We start from the raw sequence: 16982 nt of genomic DNA, 5'->3' as shown, positions 1-16982 counted from the left end.
AAAGTGTTTGCTGTTTTGCTGTTTTTAGGTTTGTAAAATATCCCCAGTTCTTATTTTTATTGGTATTATTACTTCCACAGAAGCCTGCACATTGTTGCAAATGTGAGAATGGCATTTGCGAAGCTTAAATTGAAATTAGGGAGGTGATAAGACGGGTAAACTTGATGATTTTGTGCTTTAAAAAAGGACAAAATTTAGAAATGATTTTGAATGCCTTTCAGTTTTAATCGAGAGGAATGCATTGGCCAATTAGTGTGATCATTTAGGGATTTGAATTTGTTGTCTAATCATTTCCATTCATCTAGAATTTCTTGTAAAATGTTCCATTAGTATTGTTAGTTAGTGCTGTAGTAGTACTGTAGTAATTTGGCTTAGCATTCAAAGGTGCTTTATTGAGATCAAATAGAAATTTCTGAATATTAGAAAGCAGAATTTTGGTCAGAATTTTCTGTGTGGGATCTAGCTCACCGTTTCCAAAAGACTCAAAATTAGTGGAATATGTTATGCAGCATATGTTTAAAGGTTTGTGTTTCTTTGTTGAAAACAGCCAACCATTCAGCTTTTCCCATTAGGTCTGTCCTGTCATAGCTCATGGCTCATAGCTCAACAGAAGCTTGTCTCTCACCATAACAGTATGCCCCTCCATCAGGCCTTCCTCACAGTACTAGCTCCTAGCTGACCGTTGTCTGTCTCTGTGTTCAGGTATGGACATGGAGGAGAGGACCAGACAGATGAAACTAAAGATGAACAAGTACAAGCAGGGAGCTGGTTCTGACTCGAGACTGGAGCAGGACTACCACAAGGTAAAGAAAACATGTTCGCATCTGCTGAATTTATGCTTTAGCACTCCAGGAAAAACATGTTCCTACACGTACGCTGTTTACATGGTTCTGGTGTGCGGAGGCCATATGGCATGTTGTGGAAGCAGCCAAGCACGTACACACTCACAACATCATGCGCATGTCCACTGATGTTTGCATGATACACAGATATAGTCACAAAAACATAAAAACAGTGTACAGCTGGTAAAGACTCAACTCAAAGGCTGGAAAACACAGAGCTGGATTCAGTTGTTTTTCTAATCAGCTAACCTAAATCACAGATGCACATATACTGTATGCATCTTTATTTACTTCTTTGATTTAAAAAGCGACATGCATCTACAGCTCCACAGCATAAGTTTTAGTAATCCTTTAGTAACTATTTGAAAAGCCAAATATAACTACAGGTATGTGGGGAAACTACATTTTGTCCTTGTTGTTTAGGTTAGAGCTTTAAGGCATCTCTTTGTAATTTCAAGGAATGTGACACTGAATGTCTGCAAAGTGTTTACTACTCTGTTCTGGGAAGTCCTGAAAATGTTTAGAGAACTCAGCATGAGCCTGCTGTCTCACTGCAGTGCGGGCCAAGACCTAGCAAATAAAGGCTCTCTGTCTGCTTTCCTTTTAAGACAGTGCTATGAAAACTATGCCTTTTGGAGTCTATATAAAGAACCACGAGTTTTCCTTGTCTATTAAACAATATCTTCCTAGTGACAAAAGCAATGCCCTCACTATTAATAAAGGTGGTTACTATAACACTGAGTCCGGATTTTCTTACAGCAAACATTTAGCCAAAATATACAGTAATATGCACACATCCATTTTCACAGATTTGCCTGTACGTCCAAGGTCAAAATCATCCCAGTGCATTTCAGCTGCCAAGAAAGCCAGTGTAAGTTAGTTCAGTAGAATCCCACATAATGAACTCATTTAAACTGATTTAAGTATTATATGATAACTATCTTCCTCCCAGTTATAGGAGTACTTACAGAAAAGTGCATGTGTAAATCAGAATTTTATTAATGAAAAGTATGAGCAAAATATGCATAAAGTATTAATAGTAAAATTATGTGGGCTCAAAAATAAGCCTCTAAAAATGTACTTCAATTTTAACTGATTAACTGATTGATGTTTGGATCATTTTCTTGTGCCACTCTTTACTATTTTCAGCATGGCTACTATTTTTAGATCACTCTGTAAAAGTCGGAGGTTTCTTCCTGTTAAAAAGGAGTTTTTCCTTCCCACTGTCGCCAAGTGCTTGCTCATAGGGAGTTGTTTGATTGTTGGATTTTCTCCGTATTATTGTAGGGTCTTTATCTTACCATATGAAGCACCTTGAGTTTTTTTAAATGAGAGAATTACTTTAAGAATACTCACCACTGAGTATGGAGAAGTCCCATTTGGAAGCATTGAGCGTAAAATTTTGGTTGTTGCCATCTGGGGGTTTCAGAGCCAGGAGTGACCATATGAAACTTTGGAGTGCTAAGTTGTCAGCTAACGCTAACAAGCTTGTTTAGCAATGCACATCACATAGATATTGCTATGCAACATACAAACTTTCCAATATTACTAGCCACTCACCAAAACTGCACCTACAACCAAATGTTACTTAAATCTCTAACACTGGTAGGCATCACTTTAAACTGTTTAGTTATTAGAAAAAGAAAAAGATGATGCAGTACACAAAGAGCAGGCTGAGGGTCCTGACAGTGCACAAAAAACAGCCAAGCAGTGGTGCAATCAGGAGCTGGACTTTGTAATACATCCAATGTTTATTATCTTAACTTCACTGCATGCAAATATCTCTCAAAACTATATAAAAAAATTTAGTTAATTGAAGTTTCTGATGCATAAACTTCAAATAAACAGCGCACTATTCCGCCCCAAATTCTCATCCAACAATCCTTTGTGCTGACTACTTTTCCATCTTTGGTGTTAACACTGTGTGGATTGTGATTGATCAACAGTTTCTTGTAAACATTGTGCAGTTTATAACATAAGTGACTATTTCTCAATTTGCTTCATTACCAAAACACAAGAATTTAAAGAACGGACAGAGTTTAACACCTTCAAGTTAAAAATTAATAGAAAATATACAAAGATAAAAAATTTTTTTTTTTTTGCACGTTAATCCAGAAGTTTGATGTCTTAGGAAACAATAAAAAAAAAAAAAGTTAAGTAAAATGAGGTTTAAAAAAAAGGAAAACTTTGGGCTTTAGCCTGGTTTTTGTGTGCTGCATCACATGTAGCTGTTACAGAGACCAAAATTATCTATGAAACCAAGTCATCTCTAAATCTCTAGATCTGTTAAAACCAAATCTCATATTGCAAAAACCTGCAATATTCAACCTCCAGCCTGTTTTCCCTTTACCTGATTAAAATACATTCCGACCTTCTGTAAAAACAGCGCGCCTATTCTTTCAGTCTTATTTTACATTCATCAGCTTATTTTTTGATCAAATAGTTTTGAACTTTGTAACTTTTCATAACTTGTCTCGTTTTGTAAAATTGCTTGAGAAACTTGCGGACTGCTCAAAAAGCATTTTTTCTGATATGTGACCTCACCATGAATCAGACGTTTTTGTTTTGTTTTTTGCCCTCTTTGCAGCGTTCAGGCAGAGATCCACGGGGCTCCGACAACTTGTCAGCCAAGTCATCGGACAGTGATGTAAGCGACGTGTCCGCTGTGTCGAGAACCAGTAGTGCCTCTCGGTTCAGCAGCACGAGCTACATGTCTGTCCAGTCAGAAAGGCCGCAAGGAAACCGCAAGATCCGGTAGGCTGATGTCCACACCGCGGGACAGTAAACTTTGTGTTGCTCTTTAAACTTCCAACAAGCTGTTATCAGGAATGGACAAACCCCCCTCCCCCTCAGCTGTGAACTCCATATTCATTACCACGTCCAGACGTTTTCAGATTTGAAACTGTTTGCACATGGTTAAACTTGAGGAGAAAATGCCCCACCCCCCCACCCCCGCCATAGCACCGTGTGTCATTTTCTCACTGTGATGAGTTCAAGTTTGGCTCCATTTTAGAAAATCTGGAGCCAAGTGGTTGAACTCTGTTCTTTCATGCTGCGGGGGAAGTTTGTCCGTATCTGGCAGCGCTCACTGAAACATTAAACACATTGCAGCTCTTTGGGTGTTGTCTCATATTAAAGCAAAAACAAACTCCTCTGCATGGTGCTTTGCTGTAAGTCTGCATTACTGTTTCTGTTTCTTGGAATCAGTCTGCTTTTGATCATGGCTGCGCTGCATGTCTATCTTCATCTTTCTCTCTTTCGTTTTTCATGCTTTGTTTGGTTTTCTTTTTTTTTGCTTCGCATGTGCTGCTCTCTGTGCCTCTGTCTCCGTCTTCAGCCAGTTGCGATCAAGGAGCCATTCTCAGGAGGGGGATGAGCAGTTAGGAGAAGTGAGAGAGGAAGAGGAGGCAGGAGAGAAAGGGAGAGGGGCTAGTAAGGAGGGGAGGGTGCAGCGTGAGAGGAAGGGGTCAGAGGGGAAGGTAGACACAGACAAAGAGCATCAGGAGGATTTGGTGGAGAAAGAAGAGGACTTGCACCAAAGGAGTATCTCAGAGACTGACCTCAGGTAACTCATGTGTGGCAGCCTCCAACTGTAGACTAACAATAAAGAAGAAAACTACTAACAGTAGTATGAACCCGTAGATTCCAGTGGCCCACTGTCTTTTGCACATTCATATGATGACATGCAAAAAAAGAGTGTGGTGACTACCCTCCTCTCTTTACCTTGATGATGGTGTAACTGTGGCCCTATTGACCCTTAACAATACTAAGGTAGAGAAGCGTTACTATTTTATAATTGCAGTAAGGTGACAAAAGTTGGTGTCCAAGCATCAGAAGACGATACTGTGAATTGTAACTTTACATTTACCATATAAAGTGTAACTCACCCACCTCTAACCTGAATTTATAATACTGCATTGAATCAGTGTAGCCTGTATCGTATGCCTGCAATGCTCTGGCACCATGAGGGAAACTGAGCTCTTCATGTTGGACTTGGACCTGATAAATTTTAATCAGTTACCTTTACTGGCATGCAGGAAGGAGAGAAAAACCTCAGAACTAATTAGCAGAGCTATGAAAACCAGAAAAACAGCATGTTTACTCAAAATACTATTGCACTAGCATTGTGAGTGTGCTAGATACCGTTACAGCATTGTTTTTTCATTCACAGCTAATCAATATTCAGGTCAGGTGTGTAGTTACATTTATGAGAAGGTGCACATATCAGGTCATGGCACAGGTTTGACGCAGTACTATAAATCCAGCATTACCTCAAGGAGTTCTGCAGGATCCTCTGACATCACTATTGGATGTGCTGAGAGGTTCAACAAAGCCTCGGTAATGGTGAAAGTTACTCTTGAAGACAGAAGTTCATCCAAGTCCCTCCTTGCAGAAAACATATAGCCGTGCATGCAGGTTCACACTAGTTTCTGCAGGATTGCAGTACAGACAACCAAAATTGTGCATGTGTAGTATTCGCTAAATGCTATTGCTGTTTTTTTTGTGCATGCTCATACATGTCTAAATGCATGAATGGTGAGCTTTCATTTTTATTTAGTGCATGCAGGCTCGGCTTCTAATATGTTAAGACTATATTTAAGGCGACACTATTTCACTGTGGCCACAAGAGACTGTGGCTTCATTTCCGAACAGGTCTGAAAAAGTGTGTCAAGAGCAACATTTATTTGGAATGCCACAGAAAGAAGCTTAGCTTGCACTCCTGATAAGATGTCTTCATTATCAAATCACATTCACAGCAGGATCCAAGTGAGTGCTTCTTACCAACATTAGTTCTGCTTTTCGGTCTTAACAGAAAACACATTAAGATAAAAGCTATACCCTCTCATGCGTGATTAGCTCCGCACAGTCTGATTGAGAAAGCGTATTTTGCACACACACGTGTAGGAAACCAAATACACATGCAGAAACATGACCACTGAAGTGTGCATAAATTGTAGTTATGCGGTGGATTGTGTATTGGATACAATGCAAATAGAAGATCAGGATATCCTAACACATCGTCCACTTGTGCATGGGTTTGCTCTGAGGCTGCAGTTAATGTTGCTTTACTGTCTGTGCCGCTTTGTGTTAGGATGCTGCATCAATATTTTATCGGCCCGTGCTCTTCACTTGCTGTCCTACAGTGATATTTTGCACCTGCAACTTGTCAACCCAAACCTCCTCCTTTCCTCCAGCTGCTCCTCGAGATTTCCCTGTCTTTGTGCGTCACATCACATACCGATGACCGCCAAGTAATCACTTTCAGTGAATTCACTGGAAACATAAATGTGATTAAAAAGGCCTGCTTGAGTACATACATCCCGAAGATTTCCACTGCAATATTCCATTTGAAACATGTTTCATCTTGACTGAAAGTGAACTCATTTGGTCCTACTTTAAACATGCTGGCAACTCTCATCAACCCTTATATTCCTTCATGACAGCTACAGTATAAATTGATAGTGTACCCAGTACATGAACAGCAAAAAAGCCCAAAACAAACAGGTCTGTTCACTGAGTCATGAATTCTGCAGCTGCACACAGCTGCACACAGACTCGGGGTCTGTGAGATAATGCACAACACATAAACATAATATTGACACAGTATGCAGAATAGCTCAAATCAAAAGGTTTGATGTAAATGCTGTTTTAATTAAGGCATTAACAGTAATAATTGCAAACAATATTTTTGCAAACAAAGTCCAGCTGTGGTTGCTAAGCGGCAGTGATTAATAAAATGAGTAGTAATTATTTGGATGTTATTAAAGTGATTTACAGCATCCAGTGAGAACTCAGGCCACAAAAATAATAAGCCTCAGGATATTTTTCTGCATTATTAGTTGTTCTTGAGATGCTTTCTATACATCACGTCGTGTCAGGAAATTACCTTTTAGTTAGATCACATAAAAGAAAGAAAGAGACTTTTTTCTATACTGCTTTAAAGTAACAGGAAGTAAAAAAACATGTATTTTATTCACAGACTGTATATAAATGATGGATAATGACATAATCTGTGGGAGGTGAGCATTTTGGCTCTGTGACTTGTCAGTCCCAAGGTAGCCAAACTAAATCCTGCCCTGCTTTATTGTCTGTGTGACTAAAAAAAAGACCATTTACTGTTATTATTATTATTATTATCCATCTATCTATCCATCATTATTATTATTTTTTGTACTATTTGTTATTGCATCACAGTGCATTAAAGAATATTGAAACTAGTGATTTATAGCATGAACTCTTCTGGAAAATGTTTATTAAGATATTAAAGCAGTTGAGATGTAGAGCTTTTTTCTCATAGGGTTCTATACAATTGGACTTCTTTTTGCAAACAAAGGGTTCATCTCCTGGCCATTAGAAAGAGTGCATGTTTAATTCTGCTTTCACACTAAGGAAAACAGCAGGGACTGTGGCACAACCCAAATTTTTGTGACCGTGTGCAGTGAACTTGTCTCACTGCCTTTGAAATTGTTGCTTTGAAGACAGGAACCAGGTCTGCAGCCACTTGCAGTCAGTTGCCATCTTCAAAGTGACTTTGGTGAATCAAGATGGCGATGAAACGGCAATAAGGCGGAGTCAGTCTACTGTCAGGCTGCTATTGAATGCGGTCAAGTTGGCAATTACATGCAATCTGTTAATGATAATACAGCCATTAACTGTGATAAATTGGTGAAAATTCCAAATCAGTGGCTGTTTGCATTCACAGAAATTTCCATTAAACTGAATATTTATATCTGGAGTCCAGCCAGACCCTCATAGATTTGAACGTGAAATTCCTTTCAAAATAGAGACATAGTTACTGCAGGTTGGCGATTTAACTGCAGAATGACATGGGCTCTCAGCAACCTTGCTTTTATATAGGAATTTAACCAGAATGCAACCAGTTGGCCACCAGTCGAGGGGTGTCCCCTATTGCAAAGAGACACAGCACAGGCATGTCTCGTCAGCAGACAGTGCAGACTGACTCAGATTGGCTGCAACATGTTGGCAATCTGTCTGAGTTTATAAATGAGATGGCAGCTATTTGCAAAACTTCACCAATCTGTATGAGAGTTATCGCAGTAAATCCAAGTCGATTGTTTTGGAGACAAATTGCCTTCCACCAGACGACCTGTGCAATAAACCTTGCAATTGAAAGTGGACACCCAGAGTTTGAGGGTGTTGAATGCTCGATGTCTAGGTGACCAGTTGGTCACCGCAAGTATTTGCATTTAGTTTTCAACAGCAAATAAAAGTTGCATGCAATCCCAAAGCAAGCCCCCATTTTTCCCCTAGACACAAGAAAGCTGCCACTCTATTTTTACTCTAGTTTGACTGAGCCATAAGGCACTTTTGCATTGGCTTCATTTTTCAGGTGTGCAAACAATGTCCATCTTTCATATACAGTCTATGATTGCCTGTGCGTGACACTATAAGGAAATTTAAAATATTAATAAACTAAAACAGAACGTTTAAGCTTACTGCTGGAGCTTTTACTTAGTACCACTACTGGTCATACACACATGCAGCTTGCAGTTTTTCATGCTAAGTCTAAATTTTATAAGCAATAGCAGGGTGAAATATATAGAGAGTTTGATCCCTTTTTTCTTTTTTTTTTAAATTGAGGGCACCACTTCCTAAGTGAACACTACCCCACACTGATTTTTGTAATAAATCAATACTTAAGTGTGCTGCTGGGTATTGAAGCTGCAAATCTCAGAATAGGAACCCAAATCAGAGAATGTGACTTTTACTCTGATTTCATATTCTACCATGGACTTCCATAAATGAAGGGAAACCTATTCCTCACAGGCTGTTGTAAAACCAGAGCAAAGACTTAAAGTGCGTCACCCTCTGTAATGAAACCAGCTTTTCTATGAGAGCCTCCAGATCTGAACTCGGGATATTGAAAACAGCTACTCACGTGTCTAGAGATTATTTGAGGCGTCAGCAAGTTGCTGCGCAATGGATGAGATGCTACCGTCCTCAAGTTACAAATAGGTTTATTCGCTGCTCTGCTTATGTGTGTGTGTGAAAGCAGTAAAGTGGTTTGATTTGGCAGAAACATGGCTACCAGCTATATTTACTTATGAGTCATCTCTTATGTATTGAGGTCACACTGTAAACACACATCTGCTACACATTAAACAGGCCCGTTCACATTGGCTTGGCATACAAACATCATGATAGCCACGTGTGTTTTTAGTCCACTGCAGACTGCAGAGAAAAGCTCTGAATTGAAGGAGAGTCTTGTATCCAGGTTACAGTTTAAAATAAATATGATATGCAGACTTTAATTAATCTTTTCAATTCTGCTCACTGCAGCCTCTGACAAAAAAAAAACTTTATAGCCATTTTGACAGGCGTGAATCCATGCTAATGCTGCAGTTGGGGGCGTAGTTGCCATAGAGCCCCCCTTTTGCCTCACCTCTCTGTGAAAGATGAGCTAAATGAGGAGATATGTATGGGAGGACAGGATGCATCTTGCATGAATTTAACATTTTCGTGCATCTTTTATGATTCACCTTTAATAACAGCTGCTCCTTCCTTGTTGTCAGTAAGACTAAATGGCCTTTCGAGAGTTTAATAAAAGCGTATAACTGAATGTTCAGTGTTGCCTCTCTTGCCATCCACACTATTAGTTGTTGTGTCTTAAAATTATGTGACCACAGAATCTTATATATTTCACCCCACTGTTGCTAAATGATTCCATAGTGATGCAAGACTGCTAAACATCTGTAGCCTCATTTCCCTTCAGCAGACTTTATTTTAATTACCCAGTGTACTTTCTACCTTTCGTTTCCAAAAATGATTGATGCATGACACAGTATGCAGATTGCCCTGTTAAAGAGAGCATTGTGTAACTAAAACTGTCGAAATTTTTGCAACAGCAAAAATTTTGAAGGTACTGGGGTGGGTTATAGCTTGGGGAAAATGTCGGCCTAGATGAAAATGCACGGTGAGAATCTGCATGATGAGGAGCTCTGTGTTCTTTGGGCTGAGGTTGAAAATCAGAAATCCCCGGAGAGTCCCAGTTTTCCAAGGAGTCACATTTACACAGCGAGTCCGGACTGAGTGCCAAGACCTGTCCAGAGAGCGGTTATACTGTAATGAGAGGAGGTGCGGCAGATTTATTTTACACACTTGTTTTTATTCAGGTCAAAGTAATGTGTCCTTTTAGCCCAATGTGTGAGAGTATGAATAAATGTGAGAATTTATGTATTTACTTTAGGACAGTGTTATTTTAGTGTCAGATGTTAGAATTTGAATCAAATGTATTTTCAGTCCAGTTGCAAGTTCACCCCCTTTTCAATTCAGTTCAGTTTTATTTATATAGCACCAAATCACAACAGTTGCCACAAGGCGCTTTATTATGGTAAGGTAAAGACCCTACAATAATAGCAAACAAACCCTCACAGATCCTTAGTATGGCTCGTGTATAATTCATCTGTCATTATTTCTGGCCATCTTCTTAGACAAAGATTAAGGTTTGGCCTTGATAGAAACATGGTGACAGGTACAGCATGTTCTATTGGACTAGAAGAACATTTGTTTCATTAGAAGAATAAATTTCATCTAATTTTCCATTTTGTGTTGTTAAATATTTTATAGAACATGAATTTTTAATTGAAAGGATCTGTGCTCATGCATTTTAACCTCAGCTGGCAATCATTTGCAATCCCCCCCCCCCCCCCCCGAGCTTGCTGCTGTGCTGATGTATTGAAAGAGGCGGCACGATCACCCTGTGCGGAGCAGGTGAAATGCAGCTTCACTGTGATGATAGTGAAAGAGCATATTTTAGAATGTCACCTGTAGCACACTGGCCCGTGGTGCTGTGGAGGCGCTTGAAGTCTGCTTCAAAGCTTCTGGGCTGCATTAACTGATCAAAGGCGCTAATCTCCCAATAAGCATTCAATATTTATGTGTCGAAGTACAGGCTGATCCATAACAGAAGCCACTGGTGCTGGCATAAACAAAAGGTTTTATACTGGAGGCTAGGACAGGAAGTGTTCTTTAGGAGCACATCTGAGTGAAAAACAAAATACGAGGTATAAGCAACCAAAACTCGGTGTTTAGGACACAATCCAGATGCGCCGGTGTATACTGTCCATGTCAGCGTAGCATTCATGAAAGTTAAACATGTTGTTTATGAGCTAACTGCCTGAGAGTGAGACTCGCCGTCTTTCTCTGACTCTGCAGAGCTTCCAAACACTGACGAAAGCCGGGTAGATTGCTGATGTTCTGGCAAGGGTGGATGTCTCAATTAAAAGCATTACTTATGTTCATAAGTGAGACAATGAAATTTTGCCTGCACTTAAAATGCCACCGTGTCAGACACAACCTCCACTGTAAATCTAATCTGGTGGAGTTTAGGCCCGATGTCTGCTATACATGAACCAGCAGAATTTGGAGCTTAATTGAACCAATTGATGGAATCAATTGTCGAAATTCATTAAACCTTCTCCCATTTTACATAGCAAGTCTCCCCATAAGTTGTCTTTGTAATGCAGTTACATGATGGAGGTCAGACACTTTAATTAATGAGCAGCAGCCTCGGGGCTCTACACGTAACTTATCCCATTAAGAATTCAGAGCCTGTGATGCAGAATGTAATTTGTCTCTTAAAGATAATTTTCCTGGCAGGGCTAAAATAGGACCTTCATTTGGACACTGGCCTATTTCCTTTCAAACTGGAGGAGCTGGAGAATAATGCTGATGACAGACAACTTTTTTGTGTGCAGTTTTGAGTGTGTGATCACAACTCAAGTGCAGAGAAGCTGGAAGTTCTTTCCTGTTAGCACACGTACCCAAACTTTTCATTTAACCGAATTCATACTTCTATTATTAATTTAATGATTTGTTTATTAGTAAAGTCATACTTTGATTAGTATCTTTAGCCTTCTTAAAGTGGTAACAGCTAAACAACTTTGTAATCTAACTAATAAAATGTGTTGAAACTCCAGCTTTCTCGTGAAATAACATCGCAAACAGCTTAAAACCTTTTAGAGCGCTAAATGCAGGCGACTGTGCAATGGTTGGTCCTTCACTGCATGAAAAGTCTTTGCAATATTCACATCAACGTGAACCTCATCTATACTGTAAGTCATGAACTCCTGTACCTGAACTCTGTCCTTTTCTCCTTTTCACCCCACACCTTCTCATTTGCTATCCCTCTCCTCTCCACTCTCCTCTTCCATCCTTTCCTCTTGTTTCCTCCTCCACCATCTCTCCGTCCGCATCCCCTCCGCTGGCCTCCTCTCTCCTTTCCTCTGTCCTGTCCGCTCTTCTCTGCCTTCGCCTGCCCTCCCCTCCCCTCTCCCCCCTGTCAATGGTGGTGGCTGACAGTGACTTTGCATCCAAAATGAAAAACAGGCAGATGGGCTCATCAGGTGGGATGAACATGACCAAGAGCACAAGCATCAGCGGCGACATGTGTAACCTGGAGAAGACGGATGGCAGCCAGTCAGACACAGCAGTTGGCACGGTAGGCACTGACGACAAGAAGAGGCGCTCCAGCATTGGTGCCAAAATGCAGGCCATGGTTGGCATGTCGCGCAAGAGCCGGAGCACCTCTCAGCTCAGCCAAACAGGTAGGGCATCCAGTCACGCAGCTGGTGTACTCTCAGTGTTCAGTGTTGCATCTGTCCCGTGGCCTCTCGTTGTCTCTGTGTTGACTTCTATGTCTTGCTCTGTTCTAGATATCAAGTACTAAAGCTTCTATTTTCCAGTTTCCCTCTTTTTTTTTTTTTTTTTAAATATAAGGGCTTTGAGCATTTCTGGAGCTGAAGAAAATACTATAAACAATGTTTTCTCTTTTCTCTAGGTAACAGCGATGCTGGAAATTCAACTCCTTTCTCCTTTTTTTTGCTTACCTCCCTTTATTCTTTTCTTTCATATTATGCTCCATTTGAGTTGTCTTTTCAGGCTTAAAGCTGCTAATTTGTTGTGCTTATGAGGTGCTAATTTGTGTTTTCATGTTTTCGTTCTGGGAAACTGGATTTGTTCCTTCCAAACACAGCTGCCAGAAGCAGTTTGCATTTTGTCACCTTTTATTTTTTGTTTGATGCTCTCTTGACTATGATTTTTCAGTGTTGCCATCTGCGGCTGCTTGTATTTGTTTAAGATACATGTGAGAACATGTGCACGTGTGAGATATAGGCAAGAAAGGGTGCGTTGTGCTGGGGTGTTTCCTTTAGCTGAAGATAGTAATATGTATTTGTCTGTCGTGAAAAAGCAGACTTTCACTATGCTGCTCTTTGCAGGGTATTCTGTTTCTCTTCCATCTTACTTTCTTTTCAAAAGTGCTCATTACCTGGTGCGAGACAGTGTGAAAAACAGCCTAGCAGGTGGTGTGCAGTGAAGTTTCTGGATGACAGATTGGGGTCTGGTCTGTTCTTGTGAAGGTCAGTCAATCCCTCCACTCCCCCTCCGACGCTGTGGTCATATCTTTAAGCATTCGACACCTATTCATCTTACCTGTTCAACCTTAAGGTGGTCAGTAATCACTTCGGTCCATTAGCACTTTCTCTGATAGCAACAGAGGGACGGGAAGATGAGTGTATGTGTACGGTGAGGCGGGGACAAGCGAGAAAGTGGAGTGAGATGGAGCACTCACGTGGCGCTGTGCCGGCCCCCCCCCCTGCGCTCGTGATTTAGCTGGCACATGGGCTGCTGCCTTATCTCCGTGGGTTAATAACTGTTAATCACATCAATGTGACAATTAGCCGTTCTTTGTGGCACTTTTGGTTTTAGATGCAGCTACTGGAAGATGGGAGAGTCTGGTGTTCTTGACAATTAAGAAAGGGTTTTGTTGCTGAATAGGATGACCCCGCTGCAGTTTAATTTTGGGAACCATCAAAAACCAACTGCCTTTTGTTTAGACTTTTATTTTGATAAGAATGTTGTAGATACTAATTTTAACAGACTACTGGGAACAGACACATGATCCTCCTTTCTTTCCTCATGTGCCCGGTACCTCCTAGGGCTATCAATATTTTACTCATTGCTTCTAAGTGCATCAGAGGGAGTTAGTGAGAGCGTGCATGCATCTCCCTTTCAGTATGCGCATTTGTTTCTGCACCAACACATACACTTCTAAGTTGTCTTTTGTCCTACTTTGTTGTGCACTGTGCTGGGAGGCTCATTGCACGTTCAAAGGTGCATTCAAAAGGATGGCTGTTTTTTTAAATTTCTTTTAGGCTGTGTGTGTGTGTGTGTGTGTGTGTGTGTGTGTGTGTGTGTGTGTGTGTGCGCTCTGTTAATGGGGGATGGGCAGATGAGCCAAGCAGTGCAACTCTGGCTTTGACAAACACCAGTTAGTCAGGTGTAATGGATGTGCTCCCAGGTGACCGACATGAGTAGTGTGCACAGATTTGGCAGCTCTTGGCCTGAGTCATCGTTCTCTCAGTCCTCAGTGGAAGGCGCTCGACTTTACAGGAAGAAGGAATGTTTTAATATGTTTAGACCAACCACAGCTAACTGCTGCAACAAAATCTGCTACCTGCGGTGACGGAAATGTACAGCATCTAAGTTCGCGATGTTGTAACAGGAACTGAGTGTAAGGGACCGGCACAAAGCAACTAAAGGAGACTCAAGAGTAGATTTGATGGTTTTCTTTCTCTTTTGCTCTGCATGCATTATGAAGACAGTCACAGTTCTCACGTGTTTGAACACCAGATAAGCAGATTCGGATTCAGGCTCAGGTTCAGCAACGCATTAAGAAATGCTTTTCAGTCACTAAGCAATTAGATCTTAAGATGAAATGAAGTGATTAACTGTGTTGTTACTAAGCAACAGAGGAGTTTATATTAACCTTAGATGTAAATTTTGAAATATTTTTAGAAAACACTATTAGGTTAATACATCCAGTCTTTTAAGGCTTTACTGTCGCCACCCAGTTCAATTGTCCCAGTCACTGTTTACTCATTCTTTCTTCCATGTACATCATGCTTTAAGCTTGATAGAGATTATTTGCTAAAAACATCAGTAACGCTGCCTCTATGCAGCCTGACTCTGGAAAAAATAGAAAGTCAAACAACAGTCAAATGTTGCAAGCTTATTGAAAATCCATCTCCATACATTAACTAATTATTTCTTCATAAACTTTCCTTCAATCTACCCTCTGAAAAGGGCAGCCTGTAATTCCAGTGTGATTGTTATCTTTGCTACTTATCCTCAGGTGGGCTGCTTTTCACTTTGGTGTTTGCACATTATTGTTTTTATTAGCTGTTTCAACATTGTTTGTATCATTGTTGTTTTTAGTTGATGTGAGGTAATGATAGAACTCTCCATATTTCTTAAGCCATTTGTTGGATTTTTACACCATAGCTAGTAGCCTTTTACCCGATGATCCATTTCAGTCGTCCCCTGAGAAGATCAGTCCAGCAAAAATGGGCAACAATGGCTGAGGCTGCCCACAGTGATATGGAAATTAGAATATATGGAATCAATGGGGAGGATTTAAGTATGTTTTATGATAAATTGTCAGTAACATCTAGTTTTCTGTTCCATTGGGGGAGCCTTTACTATTCAAGTGATTTTTTTTTTGTCTTATGTTCTACTTTTCTGTCTCTGACCCTGAAAGAAACGGGACCAGATTTGACATTCTCATCTAAAAATCTAGAGATAAATCCAAGACTATATTTTCTAGTGATTTTATAATGTTCCTCACAGCTCCCAGTTCTTTTGATGCTACAGAGTATCTGCTCTAAAAGTTAACCGTAGGCATCTCGTCTCGTAACTTTCCTACTTTTGCTAATACAGAAAGAATTATTTGGATGAACTTGGATTTAATGTTGATGACACACCTGATTCTGCAGTCACACTGCGAGGTATGTGGCTATGATGAAAATGTACATGGAGATATTTCATCCATGAAGAGTTGAAATATTCAGCGACTTGATTCTGCTCAGTAATAAAATCAAACCCCCCCCCCCCCCCCCCCCCCCCCACACACACACACACACACACACACACACACACACACACACACACACAAAAAGAGTGAACATGTATGCCTCCCAACTCACTCTGCCCTGAAATACCCAAATATATACAGCAGAGGAAACAAGCTGATAGCCTTGGTTTCTCCCCTCCTGTTACACCGGGTACTGACGCAGGTTTGGACCTCCAGAATCCTCAGACAGTCGGTTTTGTATGTGGTAAAATAGCTGAACTTTGAGCTTTCGGGCAAGGTAATTTATCTTCGGTGTTAAGCTGGGTGCCTATCTCAGCAGCTCCTCTGCTAGCTGAGGCTGCTAATTAATCTCCTAGGGGGCCGGAGCAGACATGCTGCTCTCAGGGTGATACATGAATGGAACACAGCAGCACAGGTACAACCACAACCCTTTTTCTGCCTTTCCTAGTCTTTCAGATCTTCCTGATATTAGCATCTTTCTATCATTATTTGTCTTCTCTTCCCTCTCGCCTCCTTCACTGTTTCCCCCAGTATCCCTTTTTTCTTCTGTTCCTTCTTCTTCACTATCCTCTGTCATTCTCAATTACAACAATTCACAAGTGGCCTCGTGGTTGTTAATCAGTCTGAGCACTCAGATGAGCTATCTTTGTAGTGACCTAAATATCTGCTGATCTACTGTAGAAAGGATGATGCTTTTGTAACTTTCAGATTCTATTCATGAATCAACTGCAAGAATGAGTCATGGTGGTCAGCAGTAGGTCCAGTAATCGACATGCAATAGACAGTAAAAAAAAAAAATCTTCAGTTCCACGCATATGGTGACTCAGGAATGGTAATATGATGATGACAGAGCATCCTGCTGTTAAAACTGCAGTACGCACACATCAGCGCTCTGTGCTGCGATTGCCCACAGTTGTTTAGGTAGATTTTTACATGCTAGATCTAAAGTTTTTCAACATGCTATTTTTGAAGGATTCTTTGATTAAGAGCCTGATTTTCATCTAATGAATGTGAACAAGTTTAGGTATTAGTAATGTCCAGACTTGCTCTATCAAACACACCTGAATAGCCCTAAAACATTGCACCACATTTACAGACACAGGATTCAGGACCGTCTGCTGTAGTGCTTCTGCTGCTGGTACTGAAGCTGGTCTGGAAGCTGTTAAGGCTTCCTTAACAGCTTCCCACTGCAGTTGACAGTATGAGTTTCCCATGACTGGTTGTTGTATATGCCAGATGTCTTGTGG

The 16982-nt window shown here is 40.6% G+C and overlaps 1 protein-coding gene across 2 annotated transcripts in view; it reads left to right on the top strand.

The window, feature by feature from the left end:
• Positions 1–16982, top strand: part of rims2a (regulating synaptic membrane exocytosis 2a) — a 139915-nt gene that overhangs the window by 108074 nt on the left and 14859 nt on the right. The window contains exons 24-27 of one of the 2 annotated variants that reach the window (XM_030750117.1): positions 703–803; positions 3430–3596; positions 4180–4407; positions 12165–12409. In XM_030750117.1, the coding sequence (XP_030605977.1) occupies positions 703–803; positions 3430–3596; positions 4180–4407; positions 12165–12409 (741 nt within the window). Of the gene's footprint in view, positions 1–702; positions 804–3429; positions 3597–4179; positions 4408–9766; positions 9939–12164; positions 12410–16982 lie in introns of those variants that run through there. The other variant, XM_030750115.1, reaches the window with a different exon arrangement.

This window comes from Archocentrus centrarchus, chromosome 16 (assembly GCF_007364275.1).
Source record: "Archocentrus centrarchus isolate MPI-CPG fArcCen1 chromosome 16, fArcCen1, whole genome shotgun sequence".
Taxonomy (NCBI): domain Eukaryota; kingdom Metazoa; phylum Chordata; class Actinopteri; order Cichliformes; family Cichlidae; genus Archocentrus; species Archocentrus centrarchus.
This window is presented reverse-complemented; position numbering and strand designations above follow the sequence as displayed.